The sequence below is a fragment of the Crocodylus siamensis genome, chromosome 6, assembly GCF_052110815.1.
Source record: "Crocodylus siamensis isolate JL-2025a chromosome 6, ASM5211081v1, whole genome shotgun sequence".
Lineage (NCBI taxonomy): Eukaryota > Metazoa > Chordata > Crocodylia > Crocodylidae > Crocodylus > Crocodylus siamensis.
Genome location: NC_143400.1, coordinates 34023380 through 34051186, shown reverse-complemented (window position 1 = coordinate 34051186; position 27807 = coordinate 34023380). Strand labels below are relative to the sequence as shown.

The 27807-nt window shown below is 42.7% G+C and overlaps 1 protein-coding gene across 6 annotated transcripts in view; it reads right to left on the bottom strand.

The window, feature by feature from the left end:
• NSD3 (nuclear receptor binding SET domain protein 3) overlaps positions 1-25027 on the bottom strand; it is a 55998-nt gene extending 30971 nt beyond the window's left edge. Inside the window, exons 1-9 of one of the 6 annotated variants that reach the window (XM_090050992.1) lie at positions 24076-24628; positions 22142-22236; positions 11872-12599; positions 8342-8413; positions 7712-7871; positions 6608-6762; positions 5138-5653; positions 4057-4183; positions 381-481 (exon numbers count right to left, since the gene is read on the bottom strand). In XM_090050992.1, the coding sequence (XP_089907118.1) occupies positions 381-481; positions 4057-4183; positions 5138-5653; positions 6608-6762; positions 7712-7871; positions 8342-8413; positions 11872-12555 (1815 nt within the window). In that variant the 5' untranslated portion in view covers positions 12556-12599; positions 22142-22236; positions 24076-24628. Of the gene's footprint in view, positions 1-380; positions 482-4056; positions 4184-5137; positions 5654-6607; positions 6763-7711; positions 7872-8341; positions 8414-11871; positions 12600-22141; positions 22237-23730; positions 24007-24075 lie in introns of those variants that run through there. The other 5 variants (XM_090050995.1, XM_090050990.1, XM_090050994.1 and 2 more) reach the window with 5 other exon arrangements.
• Between the last annotated feature and the right edge of the window lie 2780 nt (positions 25028-27807).

Below are 27807 nucleotides of genomic sequence, written 5' to 3'. Positions count from 1 at the left end.
AATTAAATCAGTCTAATTCTCTTTGAAAAACAAAATCTCAATACAAACCAGCAGCTAAACCAAGAGTAAGAAGAGGAAGGAACCTGGTGGCAATTCCATCAAATAGAAATGACTGAAACACAACAGAAATTTCAAAGTAAACATGTACGGTTCATTAGGAGGTCTTGCATCATTGAGTTCCCATTATCCAAAGCCTGACTGATACTGTGAAGATGCCAGTAGCAGAGTCACAGCAATGGTATTGACAGGGGAATTTCATGAAGGATAGTCCAAAAGGAAACCCGATGGGGAAATGGAGAAAAATAAAAAAAAGGCACCAATATAAGCCACAACATTTATGAATACAAAATATTTTAACTCTCTACATGGAGGAAGCCAACCTGCTCCTTTTTGATCTTCTTCTTTGGCACAACTTCGGTGGATTTCTCAGACTCTGAGCGCGTTCTAATCGATCTTCTCTGTTGTTTCTTTTCTACAGAACCTAAGGGAGGAAATGAGTTTCTGTTATGCGATTCCCCCAATTTCAGTACAGTAAGAGCTCTCCAACACCATTACTCAACTCAAGACTTTTTTTCTTCTTTGCATATACAACTCAAACATTTTAAAAGATCAATTTAAAGTTATCTGCCAGTTGTTGCCCTGGTTGCAGACAAAACACGTTAATTCTGTGTGCAGAACATGGATTCAAAAAAAGACACCAAAAAAAAAAAAAAAAAAGCAGAAGGGAAAGGCTAGAGCACACAGGTTTAAGCATGGCATGTTTCAGGCTCTGCTTGGGTCATTCTTCTTTGCCTTTCTTATGAAGGTATCTATAATTTAAGGAAAAATAACTCCATAATCCTGGAAATCCTTAATTTAAAGAAACATCATGTCATCTAAAATGTTGTAGAATTTCAAAAGATTCAGAACTTAGTTCTGTATCAGAACTCTAGATTTTACTAAAAGTTTCAGCAAGAGACAAGCTACAGCGACTGCACTGAATTAGAAACCTGAAACGTTTACTAAATGATTTCAGGATACTGAGGAGAGGGGAAAAAAAAAAAGAACACAAACATAACGGTTCATGGACGTGATGCTATCTTAATACACACATCAAAATTGCAGATTAAGTAAATGTAAATTTATGATCTGGAACTCAAGCTCTAATCTAAGGCTGAGGGTTAGTATGCTTTAGCCTGGCCAAACCCAAAATGATATTCCATGCTACAATGAAGTACTTTGAAAGAGCTTTAACCAAGGAGCAGCCACGCTGTACTTGTACAAAACACAGCTCTTGTAACAAAGCACGCAAGAAGAGATGGACCGTTGACACAGCACTCAAGTCCAAAGCCTGAACTTTCTATTCCACCATATGCAGAAGTTTTGTTCTTCATCCCCAAGTGGTGTTAACAGGAGACGAGAGGACTTGAAGGTACTTTGTATTTCTTCTTTTGTTTAGAAGCGTAACTTGTATACATAAAGTTCTTTATTTTATTAAGAGGCAGATTCATTCCTGGAGGTCACAGGTGTCTGTCTTGCTCCTCTGGTTATTATGACATGGGTAGAAAAGGAGGTGGGCTCTTACTAAATACCAGAAGAAAGTGCTTCAATGGATTCTCAGCAGCAAGGAACTCCCATCTTTTCCTTGTACATTCTGAGCTTTGATTAACTTGACATGTATCGGTTTAACAAGGTTGCATGAAATGTACAGCTATGCAGTCTTATCATCTGGAGTTTCATCTTGCTTGTGCAACCCACTGAAGAGATTCATTACATTTTGGACAACTCTGACAGCTCAAGTTCAACTAATCACCAGTCCTCCTTCCCTTCTAGGTATAACACAGTAAAAGCAGTTATGCTGGGACAAGCTCTGAATCAGACAAGAGTGCTTTTGAGGACCAATGCCACTTTGTACTGGCTGCCAGTGGGATGCTCAAGTGATGCGGTATGCGCACCATCACTTACTTCTGCACCTCACCCAGTCCTCAAAGATTCATTACTTCACCTCCGATGACTCTGCATCAGGACTCCCAGAGTCACTCTGTAAAATACTTGACTACAAAAGATATTCTGAGGTTCCAGTGACTATAAATTTGAAAAAAAGGACTTTGCAGATATGTTGCATAAGAGGGAACCAGGAATTGCCTGGGCTTTGGAAACAACTCTGAAAGTAACTATTTGGAGCATATACTGAAATAAAGCTCATGTGCCAAATTAGTTAATGGGTGATGTTTTGTGGTCCCAAAAGCCTTAAAAGATTAGCAGCTCAGAATTTTCACCACTATGCCTCAAAAAAAATCACTGTGATTTGTAAAAGGTGATGCCCCTGGTTTCTAAAGGAGGGAGACCCTACAGACCACCTTGTCTGCAGCTACATAACCGTAGTAGTAGCAGTAATGGTGTGAGAAAAAAAAACAACAACAAAAAAAACCACTGTAGGAACAACAGCAATCACCTGGTAAGACAACCCAGCTGCTGTAAACAACAGGTGAAACCTCAGCTTGCTTACACAGGAGTCAAAAAGTCCCAGGTCCTTCACACTTATTTGAAGAAGTCACAAGGCAGAGTCCATTGAACATCAGATTTAAGATAAACCTACTTAAGAATTACACCTGCACAGAAGCTGGGCTACTGAACGTGTTCATAGGTAGACAGAACTGCGTAAAGTTTCTTGTTTAATTTTGTTGTATTTGTGTTTCAAAAACAACTAATCATATCAGGATCGAGTCCCTTGCTATCAAATAACCGAAGCAAGAATGACGTTGTATAACACGAAAGGTTTTAAAAAAATGTCTAGGAGAAACCCTAACAAGTAAATCACTTCAAAGACCTCAAATTTTGATTCCAGATGAAATGCAACTGATCTTCTAGCAATCAGTTTAAATAAGCATATACTCATCCAACCCCAGATCTACTTTTTACTCAGTTAAACATATGTTTCTGGAGCCTTTAAGTTGAAGCCTTAAGCGTACGTTTTTGGAGCCTTGTACTCCAAACACTTGCATCTATGCTATAATTATAAACATATTATCCACATGCAACATCAGATGCATTTTACATGTCCAGGATGAAGACTGTTTGGCTCAAACACCAAGTCATTACCAGAGAAGGAGCATGAATCATTTTAGACGGAAGTGCTTTTCTAGTTGTTTCTCTCCCGGAGAGCCTCCAGTCTTTTCCAGAGGGATATTCATTTCTCTCCATACTATGATTTCTTGCCCTCGAAACGACACTTTCTGCTGGTTGGCCTTAGTCTGTCCCTGCCAACCTAAACCCTTTAACCATTTTCTTAAGTGCACAAAACAAAAAATGGTTTTCTGCCTTTATATCAAAAGGTAAAAGGTGCTCATGCATATTAAATTTTCACTCTCTTTTCCTAGGGCATTACTAAGTTAGGCCTTCTGTTTTCCATTGCCAGCCTCTAAAAATTCTTCTTTATCAGACACCTTAATACTTGCTACACCGCTTCTTACTGCAAGGCTCTCAAACTGCTTGGAGAAGAGAAGTGTTATCCCATTTTACTGATTAGGTTAATTGTAGCACTGAAATATTTGCTGCCTTGGTTACTTAAGAAGCAAACAGCAAAGCTGAGAACAGCACTCATGCTGGGCTAATAACTGAACTACGCCCATTCGGTTTTCATCTCCTCGGGTTGCAGTTGTTTTTGAAAGTTGGTGCCCAAAGCCAGTATACTGCTTTACCAGCAGATCCATTCTACCAGCTCCATAGTGAGGGACTGCTAGCCACTGCTCCCCATCTGGCCTCTGTAAACACATCCGTCCGGGACGCGTTTTGATTTCTCCGAGCGGCCAAGCATCTTTCACTTAAGCCCAAGATACTAACTGACTCTGCTAAGGACACTGCACCCATGGCTTAAATTCTCAGAGCTTTAAGGGCCACCCCCCCCACCAAACAACCGTCTCATCTCTGGACCACACCACCAACCGTTACTGCAATTATATAAAGAAAAATGCATCTGTGATGTTTTTCAGTTCCATGAGCAAACTCAGACTTGGGCAACCTGTTGAAAAGCTGGGTGGGCATAAGTTCAGCCCAGGAGTCCAAACCTTGGCCTACCTGTTGACCCAGAAGTTGTTTCAGGAGAGGATACATTTTGTGCAGCTGCTTTCTCGTTTCTCTGGTTTGATGTGGAATTAAGCTTGTCTTGCCCCTTGATGCTTATTTCAGTTTTGTTACCAATACCCTTAAGGGGGAGGGGGGAAAAAAAAGAGAGGAAAGAAAAAAGAAAAAACACACAGATACAAGTCAGGCACTACCTGATCAGGCCAATTACTTCAGCACAACAAAATCTGCAATGTCACAATTCAACACTTGGAACTTGGGGATGCGTGTGTGATGCTGCTGATAAGCAAACTGCTCTCCTTCGTGGAACCCTACACGATCTCGGATAGCATCCACTTCTCTCTTGCAAGAAATACTGGAGGCACCACTGTCACCGAATGGGAGCAGTGACTTCACTGAATTTATTCCCAGCCTGGGAATCCCCATACAAGGGGTCCTTGAAATTGTTTTAAATGTAGATAAATACCTCACAGGAGAAAGGGCAGAAGAGTGAGGAAGAAATGTAGCACCAATCCTGCTCCTCAGGCTGACTGTGAGAGGCTGCTGTTAGCCTGAAGGAGTCCGAGGTAAAATCTCATTTAAGAACATCTTTAATGCAAGATTTAATTTGTACTTTGAACCCTCTAGTCACATTTTTGTAATCGTGCTTGTTGCACAAATACAAGTCTCGTCTAACCCAAAGCAGCTAAGCACCTCAAATGTGATGTTATATGGCTAACTAGAGGTACGCAAGTAGTTTATGATACCCACCCCTTTAAAACTTGCTGGCAATAGTTCAATGGTTTTGTAAGAATTTATGCCGGTAGAGCCAGAGTGGGAAATACCAGTTCCTTTTTTTTTTTTGTCTGGGAACTTTCGGTTGCACTAGCCTATTTTGTTAACGCAGTTTTAAGAAATTAGTACAGCTATGGGCTGTGGCAAAGAAAATAGGGCCAGACAGCTTTCATGTGATCTCCAATGAAAGCAGCCTACACAGAGCCAATGCACATTGAAAGCTGACATTTAAGCCCCACAATAAATACTGTAGGTTTGTCTTATTCCCAGAGAGAAAGGTTGATGTGCAAATAAGGCGTACCTTGGTCGAGTACACAAACTGATCAATGAGTTTTCCATCCCCAGCAGCATTCTGAAGAGCAAAAACCTGTTCGATTTTAACCACCGGAGACATGTTACATTTCTGGAGATCCAAGCTTCCCTTGTGCATGGTTATTGAAGCTGGCAAGGATTTTCTAGCCGCAGCCGTTTTCCATGCTATTTTCACAGGAGGCGGCTCCTCTTCTTCCACGCTCGACTGCCTCCTTTGACTTTGCCTTCGCACCTCAGTATTTGATATTGAGGGTGAGGTTGTTACCACATTGGTCTGCTCTGGCTGAGTGTTCACTGTTGGCTTAGGGCGCCGAGTCTTTTTAGCCTCCGTTTTAGAGACAGCAGTCTTTTTGGCTTTGGGCAAAGCCTCCTCCGGCTCTTTATCTACATAAATGAAGGTATACTGCTCTATCCTTTCTTCTCGGGTCATTTTCAATGCTTTCTCAGCATGGGCAATACCAATATCCCACTGAGCACGCTCTCTCTGTGGCCTTGGTTTGCGAATCTTGAAAACAAAGACAAAAAGAGAACCGTGTTGGATGAATTTACTTAGCTTCCCAGGTGCATTAAAAAGACAATGCTCAATGAAAGCAACTTTGCAAACATCCTTCTGTGCAACATGTGGACCCTACCAGGCAATCCTGGAGGCCCTTACACAGCCACACATCTCGGATGGCCGATGAAAACTGGTTCAGTTTACAAGATAATTTGGGGGTCATGCATATCCTACATTTTCAGACTAGGAACCAAACAGTCCAACGGAATTCTTAAGGGACATCACCATCTCCAACAAAGTAGCAAGATTCTGATGACTTACCACCTCACTGAAAACCGAGGGGGAAAGGTTAACCCACAAATCTGTCAATATACGAGTCAGAAGACAGCCAGCCCACTTATCCACATTTAAAAAAAAAAAAAAATCTTCTCTCTCATCTTCTGACCTTTCTCTTCCTTAGTCATTACTACATCTAATTAAAATCTACTCAAGTAGTCCACCTCTAGTGGGTGATAATTGTGGCTAATATTTCTTTTCCCAATGGAAGAACCAAGTCAAAGGTATGAGCTACCCAGGAAGACTACACACTGTTTCTTTAAAAAAAAATTCCTTATGGTTGGATTAATAATGAATGTATTAGAAATGCTGCTTATATTCATATCAAACATTTGCTTTATTTACAATTAGAACCAGGCCTCTAAAAAGGCTATACCCATAACTGTTTAATATAAAAGACAGAAGTATGAATATTTATTTCAACAAAAGACCACATAACAATATTTAGCTTTCTATAAATAAAGATCACATATTCCCAGGTGAAAGAGATGCTGCCCTTTACTTTCGCACACCACTTAAACATAAACCAGCCTACCAAGTTTTGAAATACATATCCTTTGCCCAATTTGGGTTTTACTTTAACAAACAGTTTATATATCTCTGTAATACACTGAGCGCTGAACATACCTTCTGCTTCTCCGAGTGGTTGCTGGCTTGCTTAGCAGCCTCAGCCAATAACTGCTCATACTGTTTGTGTCCCTTGTACTCTCGAACCCGCTTCTCATGCACCCATGCCCTCTCAGGCTGATTGCTAAAAAACTGAACATGGTATTCACGGGCACCTGAAATTAAAACACACTCTAGTAATCAGTTCTATCACCTTACGTCAACTGGGGCATTTACTTGGACAGTTAAGCTTACATACTGCCCTTTCCCTCCATCTCCCCTCAACTCACTCAGTTCTTGTACCTGGAAGTTCTGCTCAGCTCTGAAAAACTTACATGGTAAAATCTAGGCAGCCTCTTCATTGACATATGATAGGCTTTCATGAGTTTAAGCACCAAGCCACCAAGACCACATAGTCAGAATGGAAACACAAAAGAGGGGCTACTAGATCAATTTGCAGCGTGCTACACTGACGCTCTGGCCATCTGTGGGATATTTTTTAAAGAATTTTCTGACAGAAAGCTACAGTAAATAATAATAATAATAATAAAAAAGATTAACAATCTAATTTTATACAGATGAAAAACTAAAACGCCAGCACACAGAGCAAACGCTGCCCTTAAAAGTTACAGATGGCTCTACCTTCATCCCCAGTTTAAGGTGACCCTTAATAACACTGAGCGCTATCAGATGCATTATGCAATCTCTTGACAAGGTACTAACCCAACAAGAATAGAAGTGGAAAAATCTATCTTTAAGACTTGGGAAAGAGAAAAAGGCCCATGTGCCTGTATATACGTGGCTAACCCTCAAATTACATGCACCTATGTGCAAACATTTCTATTTAATGTAGGCCAAACCACACACAACTGTATGGAATTGCAAGTGTGCATCTTCACAATGGGAACACAGAAAGTCAGGCCAGATAATGGAATGAACATCGCAGCAGCGGTTTAAAATGTAATTCCATTCAAAATTTATTTTTCAGAATATCCAGATGTCAGCTGCCCCAAAGCCCATTTGAGGACACCCTGCTCTTCTCCGAACTAATCCCAAATACCTTCATTAGCTACTCTTTTTACATGAAGGCACCTACGTGGAAGGTCAGTGGTTTTCTTTCCTTACCTCTTGTATTAATTTTGGTATGAACCTCAAGCTGTGGATCGCATGAAACCATGCAAGGCCACCAAGGATAAGTCCCCACCTTGGACCACACCAGATCGCCAATCTGAAACTTGATATCGTTTGTGACCTTTGTTGGAAGAGACGGTAATAACTGCTGGACCTATAAAAGGAGGTAAACAGGCAAATCAGCCATGCAAGACAACAGTGTAATGCCAGCCCCAAATGCACAATTATCCAGAAGCACTGTTTTGTTGTTTCTTTTCCGATTTATTTTCCATCTCGGAATACCAGTCTCTGCTAGCTAAAGGAAGATCAGACACAATCCTTTCTTGGAATCATGACAAAAGTGACACTTCAGATCCAGATGCACAGCCCACCAAACCCAACAATCACTTGAGATATTCAGTAGCAGACATCCCCAGCAGAAAGCATTTACTCAGAGTAGTGTTTCAGGCAGGGATAATGAAATAAACCAACTTACACAATGCAATGAGTTTGGCTGGCCACTATAATTACAGACGTTTCCCAGAACTGTGAACTAATTATGAGATAAGTTCATACTCTAATGTGCCAACATAATTTCTAGAATGCCAAGGATCTGGAAAGAGTTAATGTAGGCAGAGTACTAACCGGGGTTTCCTCCAAGATTATCACATCTTCTCTTGGTCTCTCCGGTAGTGTGCTAAGCCTCTCATTTGGTCTCTAGGAAATTTTTTTAAAAGAGAGAGAGAGAAAGAGAAAGAAAAAAGGAAAATAAAAGTAAACAGAATCAGGGCACAGTAAAACAGAAGCACATGCCAAAGAGAATGGAGGTAAGGAAAAAAAAAAAAAAATCAATTTGCAGACCAATGACAAATCAGCAGACACTAACACAATGACTTCTCTGCAACTCATTCAAGACTAACCAGCACCATTTCTCCAGGTTATTATTTAGTACATTCAGCAGCACCCATCCGATCGGTTTCCCACTGTGCCAAGTGCTGCACAAACATATGGGACAGTCACTGTCCCATCAAGCTTACTTCTAACTTTTTCAGTTAGATGGTAAGTGAGGGGTATTAGAGGGAAGGGAATATGAAGGACACCAGAAGTGACATGTAGCTACTATACACTGTGGGCTGATTTCATGCACATGCTGCGCTATCAGGGGCTCCAAGCCGATTTCCAATCCTCAACCACAAGATTATGGGTTTGTAATTTGCTAGAGATTTTAATCAAATAGAAGTAGGTTTTGAGGATGAATCTGAAAGTTGACAGAGCTCTGGCTTCACAGGTTATTGAAAGAAGACATGCCATGCTTCAGAAAAGGCAGAGAGAAAAGCACGAGGCAGCTGTGGGAGAGCAAGATAAACGTTCACCAGAAGCTAACATACTTGACAGAGCACATGAAATACTGAGAAGAGTAGCAGATACAGACTGGAACTAAAAATCGTGAAAAGCCTTACACAACAGAAGGACCAGAGGCTCATGTCTGACAAGGTGGAAAGGAGCTGGTCAATGGAGAGACAGGTGGAAGAAAGAGGTCTGGGAAAGGGTGAGACATGTGTTTAGTCACCAGCTAATAATGATCCAGGCAAATTAGAGCATCCACTGAAAGTGAGAATCTGTTTTCAGGGAATAACACACCAGTGCTGCAATACTCATAAATGCATGCTTTGTGTTAGACTACCTAGAAAATGCTTATTTAAAAACCACAGTGCCTAGTGCACACAAACCCACATTCTCGGTACATGTTAACATTTAGTATTCAAGTAGCACACAATAATGATCATTCATTACAAGTAGCTTAAGACCATGCAAATTAAAACTCAGAGTAGAAAACATTCTCCCTTGCCACAACAGCCTGCTAATAGCAGTGAATAAACCAACCAATATATGCCTTCATTAGTTTCTGCTACAATGAGCTACCAAAAGCTCGCTCTCCGACAAAACAACTGAGCTAATTACACAAAAGCATCTAAACAAACTTTTCAGTTTGCTTCACAGAAGAAAATTCTAACCAGCTGTTCACTGTCAGGCTCAATTTCTGCTTTTAACAAATGCCCAGAGCTAAGTCCAGCAAGGTTTTGGAAAGGCTGCAATTCCAACTTTTTACCTTCAGCACAAACATGCCCCTGCAGTGTTCAGATTATTGCACTAAAACTGGGAAATCAACCACTACAGATCATTCTACTTTCACTGTCTGTGCTGAAAAGAAAAAAACAAACAAACCCCAGCACAAACCAGCAAACCCCCCCTCATACATAGAAGCTATTTAATCTTTTGAAAAAGTGTTTTATGCAAATTAAAATGCTGACTGAAACATCGTGTGGGCCTAAGTGAAAAGTGCCTCCTAGCAGGATGTTTAAAGTGGGAACAGGGACAAATTTGAAATCAGTTGTCAGGTTCTGGATGCACATGGGAGGTGGAGAAGGAACCTGCATGGCTATTGCCCAAGTTACTTCTGCTTTTTTGGCTAAAGGTTTGCCAGACAGAGAGCACTAAAACTGGCTGTCATACAACGCAACTCCAGCAGCAAGAGAATTATGTATAAAAACCAGTCATTGAGCGAACTCTATTTTGCTGGACACTCTATTTCACGTTTGTAGCGGCATTAGCCACTCATTAAAATCATAGCGAGATTCATTAGTGCCAACTGTGTGGACTATGTCTGGCAGAAGTTCAAAATCTTAATTGATAGACCACCCAAATGACCTCAAGAAGTTGCAGGCAACAATAAATTCCCCAAAGACATAAGTGTACGTCTTGAAATAAAACGTACTTTGGCAGCTAAGAAACGATAAAGACTTTAAGACTCTAGAGGAAGAAATGCTGCATTTGATTTAATAAAAACTGGGCCTGCTGCAGGTTTGCATTTCTTCTGCGACAAAAACAAGTTAACCATCACTCTATGGCCTTCCAACTGCTAAGCCCATGAACTGCTGTATTAATTATGGGGCCAAATCAACATAACTTATGTCACCACCTCTTCATGTTAACAGGTGAAAGACATGAACATTGTGATGCCCAACTTTTATAGCAGGGTCTCTTTTCTCTCAACAGTTGCCAGTACGTAGGATTTGCAAAAAAAACCAAAGTGGGCTGAGTGACACAAACAAAATGAGCTCTGTTCTGAAACAGAAGGGCGTTGCCCCTACTCCCGATGCATCCCAGCTCAACCTGCTGACAATGCCTCTTAGACCAGGAAACAACATCAAACAGGAAGAATTAATCTGAGAGGTGGTAAAGAGTCCAGATGTCTATGAAGAGGCTCAAAAGAACAAGGTAAAAAAGGCCGCAGGTCTGAAAACAAGTATACTTATCCCTAGCACACCAGGGGTTAACTTTGAATACCTCCGCTCAAGTAGTTCCTAGCTGCGTGTGTACATACACATTGCATGCTGCAATCCTGTCATTTCTTGCACCTGGCAGAAATGGATGGATACATGCACAATGATCTTCTCACACATGGGCTGACTGACTCAACTGGCTTTTCTAGTGTGCGCACCAAAAAAATGATAATAAAAAAACCCAAAGCAAACTACAGCTAACTGTTTTTGCTAGCCTGTACATATGTTGCACAACTAGTTCTAGACTGGGCTTATTCAGGTTTCACACAATTCATCCGATTCATCTTAAAAACTGCTTTCAATGCCTAATGCCCTGTTAAAACATATTAAGCATGTTGAAATGTCATCAAGAAAAAAGCACACTTAAACAGCTAGAACGCAACCTACACGTCAGGTGCTCTTGAGAATTAAGAATATTTCCCTTATACTTAAGAGTTGCAGTGCTCAAAATACTATAAGAGCTCAGGAAAGGAGCATTATTTTGAAAGGTGACAATATAAAAAAAAAAATCTTTATATTGTATGCTTTTTGGGGCACAAGCTGATTCTTTACCTGTGTCTGGAGGAGACTGAATGATATTAAGCTCTACTGCAATCTAATAATAATTACTCTTCTTTCTGACACACAAGCTTTCCATCAGAGCTGTGTTGGACAATTCTCCATAAGAAACTCCTAGTAGCTCTATCACTAGGCTGAAGAGTTGACAGTCTGCTGCAGCCTCACACTGCTTTAGGTACATACACAACTAAACAGGAAAAACAAAAGTGTCTACATCGAATCTTTTTTAATAATCACAGGAATACAAAAAGTGGGAATTCTTATTCCACTTACGTTTTGTTCCTCTGGTTCTAGTTTTGGAATTTTGTGCGACTTGCGCTCTTCCGATCGGGAAGAGTCGTGCTTGCTACTTTTTTTCCTTTTTTCCTTTCTCCCTTCATGTTTCGTCTTAGCATACTCACTCGCTTGGACTTCATTTAAGAGGTCCCCACACAGAGAGGACTCGAACAATTCCCTGCCATTCTGGATAGTTTTGGTTATTTTTAATTTAATTTCTGGTGAGCCAGTCTTCTTTGGAATCACCGTTTGTGGTACAGAAGGAGGAGGTGGTGGGGGCGGTTGTGGGGGTGAAGGTTTTTCCAGAACTTCATGCGGCCTTGCATTAGAGTTGTCCATTTGGTAATACTCTGGCGGGCTAAAGTTTCTAACTGTGCCAAAGCCGTTGGCCGAACCATTAGGATACTGGTTGTATGTCTGATATTTGGCTTGAGGTTCATACATGTTGATTGTTGGCGGATAGCCATTAGTGATCGGTGGAAGATCCTCTGTTGTTGGTGGCGGGTATTGAAAGCCTTGCTGCAGGGCAGTTTCATATGGTGTTTGTCCACCATCTTCAGCGATGTCACTGCTGGCATCAAAGGCATCCTCCTGGCGGATGTTGGCCGAGTCAATGAGTTGAGGTGGTTGCTGAATTGTGTTTCCCATGATCCCTTGCATGAAAGAGAAAGAGAAATCCATTGTTCTGCTCCAGCATCCTTAGCTTTCCCTTTTTCTCATAGGGCCTGAAAGGGTGGGGAAAAGTGATCAGTGTAAAGCGGAGGACAAGGATTGAAGTAGTTAAAAGAAAACAGTTCTAACAAATACAGCTTCACTAGCCACTCTCTTCCAGTCACCATTTCCCTTCACACAGACTATATCATCAGCATACCCGAGTCCTCACCTGCTCAGAGCTCTGTCCTTTCTGACAGTTTGGTTCCCTACCTAAAAAAAAGGCTCAAGAATGAATTGTGCCAAGTTACACGGTAGTTTTCTAATACGAATAATCAACTCCAAGGGATTTGCTCAACTCATCTTACATTTTAATTAAGCTGTGAAATCCAGTGCTCAGAAATCAGAGTGATCAACAAAGCCTGAATAACTGGAGAGGGATCCAGAAGCAAAGGGCCACCGTGCAGGGAAGTCCTGCCACTTGAAGTAATGCAACAGCCAAGTTATATAATCATATAATTTTTTATATGCGCTTACAGATTTGAAATGGAAGATCCCCTCACTGTGCATTTGCTGAGAAACTAAAAAGAAGAACTTTCCAAAAGGCCAACCACACAGTCTTGGGGACAGCTCTTTGACTTAACTATCCCTCTCCAGCCAGCAGAGGGAAAAGACAAATATTTCCAAGAGTCACGTGCACCTCTCAGTAAGAGTGGTGTTTCAAGACCTATTTAAAAAAAAAAGCAAAAAAAAGCAGATATTCTCATGAGCAAGAGTTTTAAGACTGGGTTAAATTATGGACCCATGTGTTAAGAGTAATTGTTCCAAATGTCACACCATGAAGGCTGCACCAGATTGTTTTAGGAGGATTATTCTATAACCAATCATTAAGGAAGGTGAGACAGCGACAACTACTCAATCTGCAGAAGTGGATTTAGGCACCAGACAACTATCATTAACTCAACAGGTCATAAGGACCACAGAAAGACCCCCAACAAGGTAAAACTTCTCCTCAAAACTCTCAACTTTTAATGTCACCAGAAAAGCGTGGAAAATGCAGCAACACACCACATGCCCTAAAAGGAAGCTGGGCTTCTTAAACTGAGAGAGGTAGCTAGCCTTGTTAGCCTGAACTCAGGCAGAAGGTAGATTTGCATCTTACAGATCAACTACATCAGAGATGCAGAGCATATGCATCTCTGATTTACATTTGTCTATAAGGTGCAAATCTACCCTGCCTTCTTCAAGAATGGCAAATTAAAACAAAAACATTGCTAGTCATTCTTTTCCAGCAGGGAGGAAAACCAGTTCCAGCTCTAGGACAAACCATACCTCCAGAAGGCACTTTTTCAGGAAGAGTACAGGGAGTTTGCAATGATGGGCTCCAGAACACCCTATGTGGCCAAGGGTTACTCTCCTCACATCTCCACAACCTTCCCTCCTGCTTAGTATTCAGCATTTGAATTCTCACCCATCACAGAGCTGCCATGCAGCAAGGAACCCAGCACAGAGTTGGAATAAAATGACGTTCTCGGAAACGGTCAAGTGGCCACATGGGAAAAAAGCTCTTTAAAACCTGGAATTATTCTGTGCTGTGCTCCACTACAGCACTGCCCAGCACTCCCTGGATGGTGTAGATGTGCACTAAGAGAGGCTTGTGAATGGTACTGGAGGCAGCTCAAAGATGGCTGGAGCAAGGCAAATTATCCTCTACCTTACTTTTAAAATAACTTATTTTACTGACACCCCAAACAGGCCACATTCGATTCCCGAATGCCTCCAACCTCACTCACGCACACACAGCAAAAGAAGAGCTCTTTGCTAAGTAGACAGAACCAGACTCCCCCCACATTAGGCCACACCTGCAGCAAAACCAACCCCCAAGGACAAAAAAAAAAAAAGGCCAAAATAAAAATAAAATTAACCCTCTGCTTTCTTTAAAACATCTCTGTCAATCTGTGCAGGTGGTGTCATCTGACAAGGATTACCTGCTCCTTTTACCTCCATAATACCCAAGGTCCTAGAAGGGGAATTTTTTTTCTTGACAACCGTTAGGAGCAGATAAGAATCTGCAGAGACCTGACAGTTTTAAATAATCACTACAGATACAGAGTAAAAGTAAAAACACGTGCTATATGCTCAAGGATTAACCTTCCTTTCCATCTGAAAAAAAGTAAATTTAAACAAACTCATTGCTTAGCTGGAAAGGATAACTTAATAGTTTAAGCCTCAGGTTTAAATGTATATGTTTGCCAGCCAATAAGGTCAATTTAGCCATGGCAAAGTGCATACAGTTCCATGCTGTTTACTCTGTGTGCACGCTAAGATACCCTTCCTATCATGATCTACAATGACACTAAAAATCCCTTGGGCCAGTTCCATAATAGGATTGTGCCCATTTTCTTGCCCAAGTTTTATTCACATAATTGTTCAACTACTGAGGTTTTGAGCCTGTCTTGAGAAATATTTTCTGCCACAGGAACTAACAGATGTGAAGATAAGGAAGGTTCAAGAAAGAAAAAGCAACCTCATTAACTACAGGCCAAGAAAATACTACTCAACACAGATCATAACCTCTCCTCTACTCAGTTTTGCTACATGGCGATATCATCTATGCTCGGAGTTATCAATGTCATGCCACAGCTTGAAGGACAAAATGGCACAACACTATGCAAAAGAGACTCACTAGGTCCAGTAATGAACATCCTACAGCAGGTACACACCACACCTTCCTTCTGACAGACAAACTCGGCACGCTGGCCACAAAACTGACCACAAACAAAAAATAACCACCTGTACCATGGCAGTTTGATCACTTGAGAGACCATATACACACTGAACAGCACTGTGCATCAAAGGTCAAAAAAAACAAACCAAGATCATAAACAGCACTAGGAAGAGCTAGCAAAGGAAGCAGAACCATTTGTATCACTTTACAAACTCGCTGTTTTTCATTTTATTTATTTATAATATACAAACCAAGAGTCACCTCTTAATTTAAGCAGAGGAATAAATGCTTCTCCAGCTAAAACATCTAGGATTTGGGGATTTTTTAAAACAATTTTAATATGTTCAGTCTAAGGGGAATTTTTTCTGGCCATATTAGAAGCCTCTGGGAGAAAAAGCATATACTTTTAGAAGAACAAAAATAAAAGGAGAGTCCTTCAGACATCACAGCACATCCATTATCACAAGACGACCAGTCAAACAGACTGACATTACTGCTACATAAGCAATTTGTGATTAAGAAACCCAAGATTTGCTCTTTACTTCCCCATTAAAAGATTAAGTCGTCAACCATTTCCTTTTACCTAAATGCTCTGAAAAAATCACCATTAAGGCTTTCAGCATCCAATGCCAGACTTTATCTTAACATGTCCATTTATATTCTAGCTCACCCCCCCAGCATTCAAGATTTCTGAGCACAGAGATACAGATGCAACAGGGTCATAAAAAAGAATCATCAAACCATGTGTTGTAACAACAAGATTTATAATACAGATAACTACGGTGGTGTGCATGTCTAAAAATACCACTTGCCAACACCACACAGAGCCCGAGTCAGGCATTTCATGTTTTCTCCCTTACAAGTTTGTGACTAAGACTGGAAATTTTGTTTTATCATAGCCAATTTGCATAACCTACCACCAATTTACCCCCTAAAAAGTAGGTGGGATGTTGGGAATTTTTTATTTGCTTAAAGGGCCTGCGACCAAGTATTTCCCAGGATGGGGCTAGCTAAAGAAAAACCTGGTCTTTCTAAAACAGATGCTCTAGCTCAAAACTTAAGCTTACAGGACTGATGAAGGAACTGGTGAGATTCTAGGGCCTTTGTTCTGCAAGTCTATCAGAATAGTTTCTTCTGACCTTAAAGTCTAGGAAATACCTCAGTACAAAAATCCAGTTAGCATTCTTAAGAAAAGGATCACAAATACTAACGTCAAAGATTTTCTACACGTCCCGAGAAGGTTGCTCCATTTGCCTGTGAAACTCACAAAAATGCAGAGCTTGCAATAAAAACGTGTAAGATGTAAACCTTCATGGCTCAGAGCATAGGCCCGTCACCAAGAGGCAGGTTTAGGAAGATATGTACACTTATTGTGGGCAGGTTACACCTGAACTGTTCACTAAAGAATTTCTGCTTTCCTAAACTACAGGAATTTATGGCAATTCCTGCATTTGTTAATATCCAAGACTAGGCTCAACCTGCGTTCACACGCTTTGATAAAGTGTTGCCCTCTGGACTAGCGTCCAGTTAGGGTTGTAATAAGGCTGCTACCTATTAAAAAAACACTAAAAAGCAAATAGCCACCCTATTCCCCCTCCAAGCTGACAGAGAATCACCAACTTTCTCTTGGTATGAAGCAAGCAAGCAAAGAAGAGGTATCCAAACTAATTTCTAGAGAAAACTGCCAAATCAATTGGCTGATCCTCACTTCTGACACGTATAAAGCATTAAAAAAGTTGGTTAAAAAAATACACCAAATACTTTCCTAATATTACTTTTCCATGTAAGCACCTGGCAAAATTGTCACAGAAACGTTCTGTGATTGTAAATGGCAAAAAGAATAATCCAGCAGAAATTGTAGTTACATGTAGCTCATGCCTTGGAAAAGTAAGAGTATACCTGGATTAGGAGTTTTCCTTGACTATTTTTACTGCTGAAGGAGTCATATCAACAGTTCACGCCCATTTAAACCTAGCCAGAGTTTGCCAACTTTGGTTGCCATAATTTAAAGCCACGTGCAGACACCAATTCTACCAATTGAACTAAATTGGTTTCTAAGTTCCCTCATTTAAACTATAGCTGTGTCCACACAAGGAAGCTAGGAATTGAATTAAGAGTGGCTAACAGACACTAAGTCCGATTCAGTAACAATCATCTTTCAACCATGAACCTAACACATTCAAAAATGGAGTATGGCTTCACTGGTTTGCCCTGAAGAGCTAAATTACAGAAGAGTTGTTTAATGCGCTCCAGCAAATAGGTATTCATGCTCCTAGATTTCCTACCTATAGCACGACAAGGGGTTTTCAGCTAAATGGTCACCTGCCAACAGCTGTGCGAGAGTGAGCGCAGAGCAAATTATCTTGGAAGAAATACAGGATCATCTTATGAAGTTCATCTGCTTCCCATACATATTCCTCAATCAGAACAATTCTGACAAAGTAAATGTCTCAATAATGTGCTTGTACAGCACCTTGCTCTGGTCAGGGTCCTCAGGCTGAACCACAATCATGGTGAGACAAAGCACTCACCACATTTTTCTGATGCATCACCTGCTCTTTAAAGGCTTCAGTGATGTTGTGCAATGTGTTTAACCACTGTACTCAGTTCCACTTATGTTTATTGAGGTTTCAAGACCTTTACCTTGAAGGTGTGATGGTGCAAAGCTCCTGTGCCAGCAAAAGGGAGAAAAAAACAAAAGGCAAGGCACATAGAACTAATGCTAGTCCCACCAGCTGCATGCCTTATACTATCAAATAAGGAGGTCATGTACTCATTTTCTTCATCATAGTACACAGTTTCTGAAATGAGCAAACACCTCACTAAGCAAGGGGAAAACCAAACTGTGTGTCTGCTACCAAAACGGTCATTTATAACTGAAATGCCACTCATTTTAAATTAGCAGTGACTATATTAGATGCCATTACATCTAAAAGATTATTGTGCACTGGTGCAACCTTTTGATGTCTTCCAGTAAAACCAAAACCCTCCATAAGACTTCTCTTCCATGACCAGTAATAGGGGCTGAGAACTGACGGCTAATGAGCTGGATCAGGTAAGAGTTTGAAGTCTTTTTACTGCCACAGTGGCTGCTAAGATATATGACCAGCTAGCCCTGAAAGAGGTCTAAGAAAATACCCACTCTAGAATATCAAACAAGTTTTGAACATTCAAAAGTCTGTGACATTTGGACCACTTACTGACTGAGATCTGCCTCCCAGGTTTCAACATCAGTTTAGCACATGGGTATTAGACACAACAGGAAGTTGCATACAATTTACAACCAAACAACTCACTCCATTCTTGACACAGAAAACCTAGAGTAGCATAAATAAAAAGGTTCTCACCTAAAAAACATGACCCTCACTTTCTCCTTGAAGAAATCTGAGCAGAACCAGACTGCCAAGAGACACAAGAAGGTTTTATTCTAGACCCTGGATCACAGCTGCATGAACAAAGAACCTCTTTTTCACGGGGTGGCAATATTAAGCCTGGTCCTTACAAGAGCATGAGATGTTTAGAAGTTGGAAGAAGGATTTGAATTGCTGCTTGGGATATTGTAGTTTCTCCAGAACTAAACACGACAGTCCCAGAGCAGTCAATATCCCACCTTTCACAAGCATTAAATATGCACCATAAAATAAAATAGCATAAAAAAATTTTTAAAATGTTCTTCAGCCCCTACAGGATGTGAAGCGCTCTCAGAACACATGAACATTAATGGACTTACAAGCTACTGCTAACAGTTTTAAGGCTTTTCTAAAACTTTCAAGTAGTCCCTTTTCTAGGACTCACCTACATAAAATAGATATTGATGCCATTCTGCACCCTAATTGGGACAACTCACGCATCTAGTGTATTACCCTCCTGTGCAAAGTGCAGCAACAGGCACTGTTGCTTAACAGAAAAAGACTCCACCCAACAGTCTTACACACCCAGCAGTTGTTTTCCTCCAACCAAGCTGACATCGGCAACTCCCACCACCTCCAAGATCTTTGAAATCTTCATCGTAACAGCAATTTTTTTCTCCCCTTCCTTTGCAAACTTTAGGTTACTATATTGATTTCTGGAGCACCCACTGAAGTAGCATCTGGATTCTATTACACTTAAAAGCCTAGGCCCCCAGGCCTCTCAAATGCTGGAATAGTGCAAGACGATGCATTCAGGATTTCAACTCTAGGAAAGGATTACTTTCTAGAGGTTATTCTACAGTCCAATGCAAACAGTACCTGATTTCTTCATGGCAGTCCTCTGGCTATTATGGAAATGGCATGCGTGGGCTCAGGAGTGATTCATGTCTACCTTCTTTCAGCAGAACAGCAATCTCTAAAGACCGGTGAAAGCGAGGACACTCTGTGGTCTGACTGAAGCTTACAGAAATTCTTTATTTTGTGCCAAACAGCAGCAGGTAAAAGTGGAAAAGACCTATTCAATTCACTCCTGACATCCACCTCCTTCATGTGCAGATTTCAATCCTGAGATAGTACCAGTTGAACACCTCTTACATCCTCCTAGCTGCATTTCAGCCAAGAGGCCAAGAAGAACGTAGCTAAATTATTTAGAGTTTCTTAGCAGAAAAGACTTTCTGATGCTACTGAGAAATACTCTGAAGAGACTGTGAAATCTGCAGAACTTAACAAAAAGATTACTTTTCAAAACTAGGTATTTAGTCTCCTGTGGCGGTCCTTTTCTTCCACTATATAAAGTGAACTAGTGTAGGAAACATCAGGAGAAATAGTACCTCAAGCTTAATAACATGCATACTTCACTTCCTGTCCTAAATGCTTGTATCATGTTGCGGCATGCCACCCAAGAACTAGCTGCAATTTCAGTAACAACTCATGTGCAGGAAAGTGTAGACAGCATTTTGGAACCTTTGGGGATGAAATGAGTTCGCACTAAATCACCATTACCTTTACCTCAAGCATTTTTAGGACACACATCACATGTTTTGGAGCCTTACAGACCTCTCTAAAGTACTCAAATGCTAACAATACAAGATGTGACAAGCTAAATACCCAATGCTTGTCTAAGATCCCTGCAGAGACATCAGACTCAACATGGATGCTGCAGTTCCAGTTTCTTTGTTTATAGCTGACATACTTGTGCAAAAAAGGCATTCTAAGAGCATGGAATACAGAATTATGCCACAATAGCATTTATCTACACAACACAAACATTTGTCAAGCTCTCCAGCAGCAGCCTAGAAAGACATCCAGTTATCTGGCAAGGAATGTTCCACTGCATTAGGGAGCACAAGGCTACAGTCGTTTTCTAGATGCACTCTCCCAATGACAGACACACCCCCTCCTTCCCACACCATGCCATGTAACTGGAGTACAGGGAGAGAAAAGCAGCAAGAATAGCAATCAGCTGGGTACGCTCAAACAAGCATTCCCCATCCACAAATATTGAATAAAATTGAGTGCACTTAGCTGCAGTCAAACTGCAGAAGCCAACACAACATCCACAATAAAACTGTTACCGATTCTGGTCAGAATATTTTAAAGGATTACCAACAATGCCTATGACATGCTCACAGCATTTCCACAGCAGTAATGGCCAGAGGATCTCCTGGCCCAGAATAAGGGGAACACCCACTACTCTGGGCCTGAAATATTAATCAATGGGCAAATGATTCGAGTGAGGTTCACTACCTTTGCCAACAGATGTTACAGCAATGAGCTTAAAATTAGTTTCTGTCATTAATTGGACAGGCCTTTCCCTCTCCCCCTCCCCCCACTACCCACTGCAGAATTAATTCAATAACTGGCCTCTCATTTAATATGCAACAGCAACAGTAAATGTTTATATGCTTAGGATGCCCAAAACAGGATGGCACAAAGCAAAACACTGTGAACAACAACTGGCCCTCAACACACCTCTATATATTCTACACTTAGAGATACAAGTAAATTTAACTAAGGCTTCTGTATCAGATGTAGATAATGAAGTTTATCATCTCAATACTTTTAAGCTTTAAGATTCGTTCAGTACAGCAATCTTAATATTTTGAAAGGAAGAATAAGGTTTCTATAATAATGTCTTTCACAAGGGTGAAAAGCAAGACACCAGTTCCCAGCCAAACTGTTATAAATGAACACTGAAGCCAAAGTAGTCTCTCTTTAAATAAAAGATAATGAAACAACAACAATCCTGCCCGGGGACTCACCAGCACAAACTTCTGTGCCCACGTGGACCTCCACTCTCTTTGGTGACAGGCCCCATGAATACAAGCTTCTAGCAGAAGCAGTCTTAGCAAGTCAGATCCCTTCTGTCCTTTTCAAGTACCTCGTAAGTCTGCTTATGAGACTGTGCATCTTTCCAAAAACTTTGTTTTTTTGAGAGAAGAGGATCTCAGGTGATTACTGCTAAAGCAATTTATAAGAGGCTACCTACCAAGTCAGAGAAAGTCACCTATAACATTAAAAAGTGATGCCCTGGGTCCCCCAAATTATGATGAAGGCTTAGAAGTCATGAGGAGGGTTATTAAGTTGTGTCAGATCTTGATTTGTTTTCAGTTCTGGAGCCTGGAGGCTTCAGTTCAGTCACCTTTCTCAAGCTTTTCTCTGAAAAAATACAGACAAGATTCTAAGCTTGCTTCCATTCACTTTTCAATAAGACGGATATAACATCACAGGAATCTGGGAGCTGCAATTTTTCGAGGAGAGACACGAGTATCACATACTCATGATAAACTGATCAACATTGACAAAACTAAGAGATGCGAAAGCAGGCCACATGCTGGTTTTTAACTTAATAAAGAAACTTTTGCAGACCAGAAAAGTCCACCTACAGGTAAGTGTACAGTTGTACTACAGTAACAGAAAGAGCCGTTTCCTATTGAAGCTCTGACCGAGGGGTGAGCATCATTTGGCATCTGTTTACCTACGGAGCCAACTCCATCCTCTTAAGCACTTCAGAGAACATCCAGACAGAACTGCCAGGCATTGGTGCATCTGTACGATGAGCAACTTGAAGATCTAAACAATCGCAAAAAGAGTGATACTATTTACTATGATGAACTCTGTTTAAGTACTCAGCCTCAGGGCTGAAAATAGGCTATGCGCTTATGTAGAGTAGGCCCTCATTTGAATTTAATGTACAAAATGCTCTTCAAGCATTGCTCATTAAACATTAGCTGCCCTGAAATCCACCTCTTCCTTGAAGCAGCTCTGAAAATAAGGAAGCTAGCCACTTTCAGCACTTCCAGCACTGCGAGGTCTACTTCTTAAGTGCACAACTGTAGTATCAGCAGCCCCAAACTCACCAGCTCCCCTCACTTCCCTGCTTGTAAGTTTGCAGGCTGCTATTAGAAGTGAGGGGAGATAGCAGCACCTCTCTTTTTCAAGGCTTCTAATAACAGCCCTTTGACAGCATTTCCTTTTCTTTCTTTCTGACAGGAATCAACACAGAACAATTTGTTACAAAGTAGACAATTAGTCCTACTATGCACTTAACCAGAACACAGTGAAGTTACAAAGTAGGCAAGGGGGCTAAAAAATGTTAGGTGCTTGTGCATTTAACAGATGTGCAGTTAAGGGGAGGGTGGGGGCTGTTACAAAGTAAGCAACAGGCAGCAAATTGGGACCAGCATTGCTTTACGCTGCTCAGTGAATTAAGCACTTGTCCACTACACGTATTACGGCAGTGTTTCTCAACCGTGGTCACAACCCAAAAGTGGGTCGCAAGAATATATGAAAGCGTCACAAACAATCTTTAAAAACGGCTTCTCCTTTAAAGGAGAAAAATGTGGGATGCTGCGGGTTTCCCCCTGCAATGCTGGGTGAGTTGGGATCCCTGGCCCCACATACCCACCCCTGTCCTACACACTGCGGGGGCAGCAGGTCAGGAGCGAGGGGCGCTGGGTCCTCGCTGCTGACAAACGGGTCCTGGGACAAAAGAGGTTGAGAACCGCTGTAGTAGGGGGGTAGTTGGTGTATGCCATTTACCGGTCCAACAAGCAATGCAGGATTAGTTTTAGTCCATGCCAAGTCCAGAACAAGGAAGTGTGCTGCAATACGCTGCTTACAAGGAAGAGAAAGAAAAGGCCAATTCCACACAACGAGGCTGCAAATGGTTTGCCAACACGCAGTCCCCGGTCGCTCATGCCAGTTAGTAAAACAAGTTGACATGGGTCTAACTCAGGCACACAAAAAAAGGAGAAAAACAGCAACACATCAACTGTGACAAGCGCTAATCACGGTGCAACGACCTCAAGTTTCCTTTTTCCATCGGGGGATGGAAAAATGAATATATAAATAAATAAAGACGCGTTTGGCTAAGCCTCCACCTGCCCGGGGCCTCCCCCTCCTCTGGTCTCCAACTGGGGGGAGACCTGGCTAGCGGGATGAGAACACGCACAAAACAACTGCATCTTCAACTGAGAGACTATTGAGCAGCGCTTGGCTCCCTCTCCCAGCCTGGAGCCGCCCCGCCGGCCTGCCGCCCCGCGCAGTCTCCTTTTGTTTACCTACAGAAATCGCAGGAGACATTTTCGCCGGGCGGGCGGGCCCGAGGCTGCCCCGGGGCCGGGCCCCCGCTGCGGATGTGCGCCGGCAAGGGTCAGTGCCCGCGGTGCGGTGCCCCGGCGCGGCCCGCGGGGAAGATGTCGCCGCTTCCCGGGGAAGAGGAGCGGAGCCGGGGAGCTGCGGCCGGGCGCCCCGCGCAGGCAGGCTCTCCGAGGGGGATTTATTTACACTGCAGTGTTGGGCGGCAAAACATGGCTGCCTCCTCCCCGCAGCCTGCCCCCGCCCCGCCGCCCCCGCCCGCTCGTCCGTCAGCCCGCCCGTCCGGGCCCGGGCCCCCACGGCCCCGCTCACCGTCAGTCTGTCCCATCCTAGCGCGCCCCGCCGCGGCCGCCGGGGCCAGCAGAGAGCGCGGCGCGGGGCGGCGCGGCCGGGCGCGAGGTAGGCCGCGCCGGATCCCCGGCCTCGATTTCCGCGCCGCCGGGCCCCGGGGGGCGGGCGGGCGGGCCGCGGGGGGGGCAGGCCGCCGAGGGGCGCGGGGCGGCGGCGGCGCGGGAGGGGGGCGCTGGGTGTCGCCGCGGCCCGTTTCGGCTCGGCTCCCCCCACGCACACAAAGCTCCGCAGGCCGCGCCGCCGCCGAGCGCCGCCTGCCCATTGGCTGCCGCCCGCGGGGCATGCTGGGGCTTGTAGTCCCGCCGCCGCGGGCTGCCCCGTGCGTGCGGGCGGGCGGAGCTCGGCCGCCGCCTTGCACAAGGGTTTGCAGGAAGCGGGCTCTCCGCACCTGCGGCTCCTAGCCGGGGGGGGAGGTTGCTGCCATGCTGGCCGGAGAAACAAAAAGCGAAAGGCACGGTGTCGGGAAGCAAAAGGGAAGGCGGGGGGTAGGCCTGGAGGAAGTCTGTCAGGATTGCGCAGGCAAGAGTTGATTCGATCTCTTTTATTGGACCAACTAAAATGAGTTGTTCTAATAAAAGAGATGGGATTTACCCACAGGATCTTGGCTGCCTGTGTCCCGAGATCAACACGGCTGTGCCCTACATCTCTGATTCACAGTTGTGTACCGCTTGTTCCTTTTTGGATGTGATTTAGTTTAAAAAAGCAACAAAAATAGGGTTTTGAGAAGTGCATAGGCCTTCAGGAGTTCCTTCACGGTTGTGCGGGGTGTAGTAGTAGCTGTGTTGGTCTCAGGATGTAGGCAGGCAAGGTTCTTTGGGTAAATCCAATATGTTTTATTAGACTAACTCAAACTGATATTTTCTTGCATACCTGCTGGCCTCTGGCTCCTTTACTAGGCCATCCAGAAGATCTGCAGATGCTTCCTCTGACCGATGAAGGGTATTTGTACCCAGCAGCTTGCAAAGAAGAATTTTGCCAACTGTTTTGAGTTGGTCTAATAAAAAAAAATCAGATTTACCCAAAGAACCTTTCTGCAGCATTTGTTCCTTTAGATGATAATTAGTTAAGTTAAAGAAAAAAAAGAACAGTGAAATCTTTGTGGTGAAGTCCCTTCCCCTGCAAATCCCACGAGTGGGATCCATCTCCCCGCCACAAAAAATGAGGCTGTGTTGCATGCACTGAAAAAAGAAAAGCAAGGCGAACAAGAGAATGGGAAGTCAGCAAGACCGAAAGATAATGTGACGCCTATTACCAAAATAATCGGATAATAAGGCAAGACGAATTAGCTGGAAAAAAGACACATGATCTAACATGAAAGAGGAAACTGAAGAGATGTGGGCTTTACGAGTCACTGAACAAAGGCTGAGTAATGATCTCAAAATTTCCTGCATTTCATGTTGCCCAAAGCCTGCAGGCTGCGGTCCACAAGAATGAGACATTTGACTAAGCTCTGGGGGGTGAGAATCTACTGCAATCAAGCAGTTTAAAAGTGATTCTCCTCCTACTTAATACAATAACCCATCAAAAATGGAGGTGACCTAAAAAGGGCTTCCTCTCCTCTCCTCCTGTAAGTTCTGCAGCCCTTGGTGAGGATATTGATACTCTGATATCAATACTGCATATTGATATATCACTAGATAGACAGATAGATGCATAAAGTGGTGTGTGTAGGGATAGATAGCTATATTGAGGATATTGATGGTTTCACAGCTGAGTCAAAAAGAGGATAATTCATTCTGTCTCACTAGGGGCATTAAGCATCCTACTTACAGGATTTCTTGTTTTCCTCCACTTGTCTCCTGTAGCATTTCCTGCCTCACTTCATGTTTTTGGCTGCTGTTTGTGTGTTTACTAATTTAGTGTAGGCCTCTAAATCCGTTGGTTAGGAACATGGATACATGAGCAAGAGACCATAGGTGCTGAATCCAAACCAGGGAAATGCAACAGGAAATGACCAGATCCTGTTCCTAGGCAAAGTGATCTGAAAAATGTCTTGTGTGACTAGCAGAGCAGAAGGAATAGGGGTGAAATAAAACAGCTTCTCCTACTCCCCAAACTGGAGACAAATTGTTCCTCTAGTGAAGATGGCACTAAGATTTAACCAAATATGGTGCTTCCCAAATGACTGGAACCAAGCCCTGGAATAGCTTGTTTAGCCTTCCACATCTGGCAAAGAGGAGAATCTAAGATGGTAAAGGTGTATTTGCTGCTGCTCCCCAGTGTAAGATGCTCCTCAAAAGAGTCCAAATACCAAACTGTTTCTTACACAATCAAAAGTCACCACTGCCAGAGCATTTTCAGAGACTCTGTACATAAGGCTGTGTAGCTGCAGGCTCTGCTGCATTGAATCGGAGTTGCTCAACTTGGTCCTAGTAATGCCCACCCAAAAACCTGCTTCAGCTCGGTTGAGAGAGGTACCGGCTTTTCAAACAGGAGGCTTTGAGTTCTACCCAGTTGTTGATAGGCAGTGCCAGATGAGCAGGGTGTAAAACAGGTTTGTTATAGTACCTGGCAGAAGGTGCACAGGGTCAGCTGTGCATTTAATTAAGGAATGGTCTTCTCTGTTCAGAAGATAATAGTGTTTCCTTTAAGGGAACCTGGCTGCTTCCACACTCTGTGGGGCTCTTTTTGCTATGGCTCTACCTGTGTGTCTTAGGCATGCACATAACCACTCTGCTGAACTAAAGCAGGGTTTGGGGAAACACATAGGCCTTCAGGAATTTCTTCAAGCTTGTACAGCATTTGTTCCTTTGGATGTGATCTAGTTCAGTGGGATATCAGCTTCTCCTTTCTGGAGGAGTACTGACTAGTCATTCTAACAGGGGCCCAGCACGTAGGATTCCTGGTTTCTATAACTGTCTCTGCCAGTGGTTTTCTCTTGGTCTTTGGGCAAGACACTGCCTTGCTGTAAAATGCAGATGGACCTGGTCCAACTCATAGGGAAACTGTTAGATGTAACATTTCAAACAAATTCTAATTCCATTTGGAAAGTTGCCATAGCCTTACGCCACAACTATCTGTCGAGTATTTTAATGATTGTGTCATGATTATACAACACCTGAATGCTGCAATGAGAATAGTGCTCCATCACAATAGACATGGCACCAGCTGATGGCTTCATTAGTCTAAGTCACTGGAGCTGGCCCCAAGCAAGACAAACCAAAGGGCTGTTTGGAGGTTTCTCAAAACAGACCTCAGTGTTCCCTGTGTGTTGCTTTTTGGCTGGGCTGAAATAACCTAAGGGCAGTCATAGGAGCAGGCCGTTTTCCTCAAGTAATCAAAGAGCTGTTGTGCCCTCCCAGCTGGATTTTCCCCTTTGAACAGAGTACAGCAATTGCCACCAGACTTTGTCCCAGACTAAGTTGCATACATTGTTTAGTAAGAAGGGTTTAGAACTGAAGTCTGTATCACTGGAAGAACTAGTCTGTGGCTGGTACAATTCCCACAAGGAGTGGCACTGCCTGAAGTGACATGCTTCGGCCTAATTGAGGTTCTGAGCAACAATTTAGAAACTTAAAATACTCTCAAGCCTTTAAAATGCACACAATCACCCCCACTGCAAAAGTTTTGCCGGCTCCTCCAATATCTGGCATGTTTCTGAATCATGTTCCAGGAACCACGTGATTACATGAGAAATGCATCTTCTATTAGTAGAAGCATTGCCAGATCAAAAAAAAAAGGACTGGTAGGAGC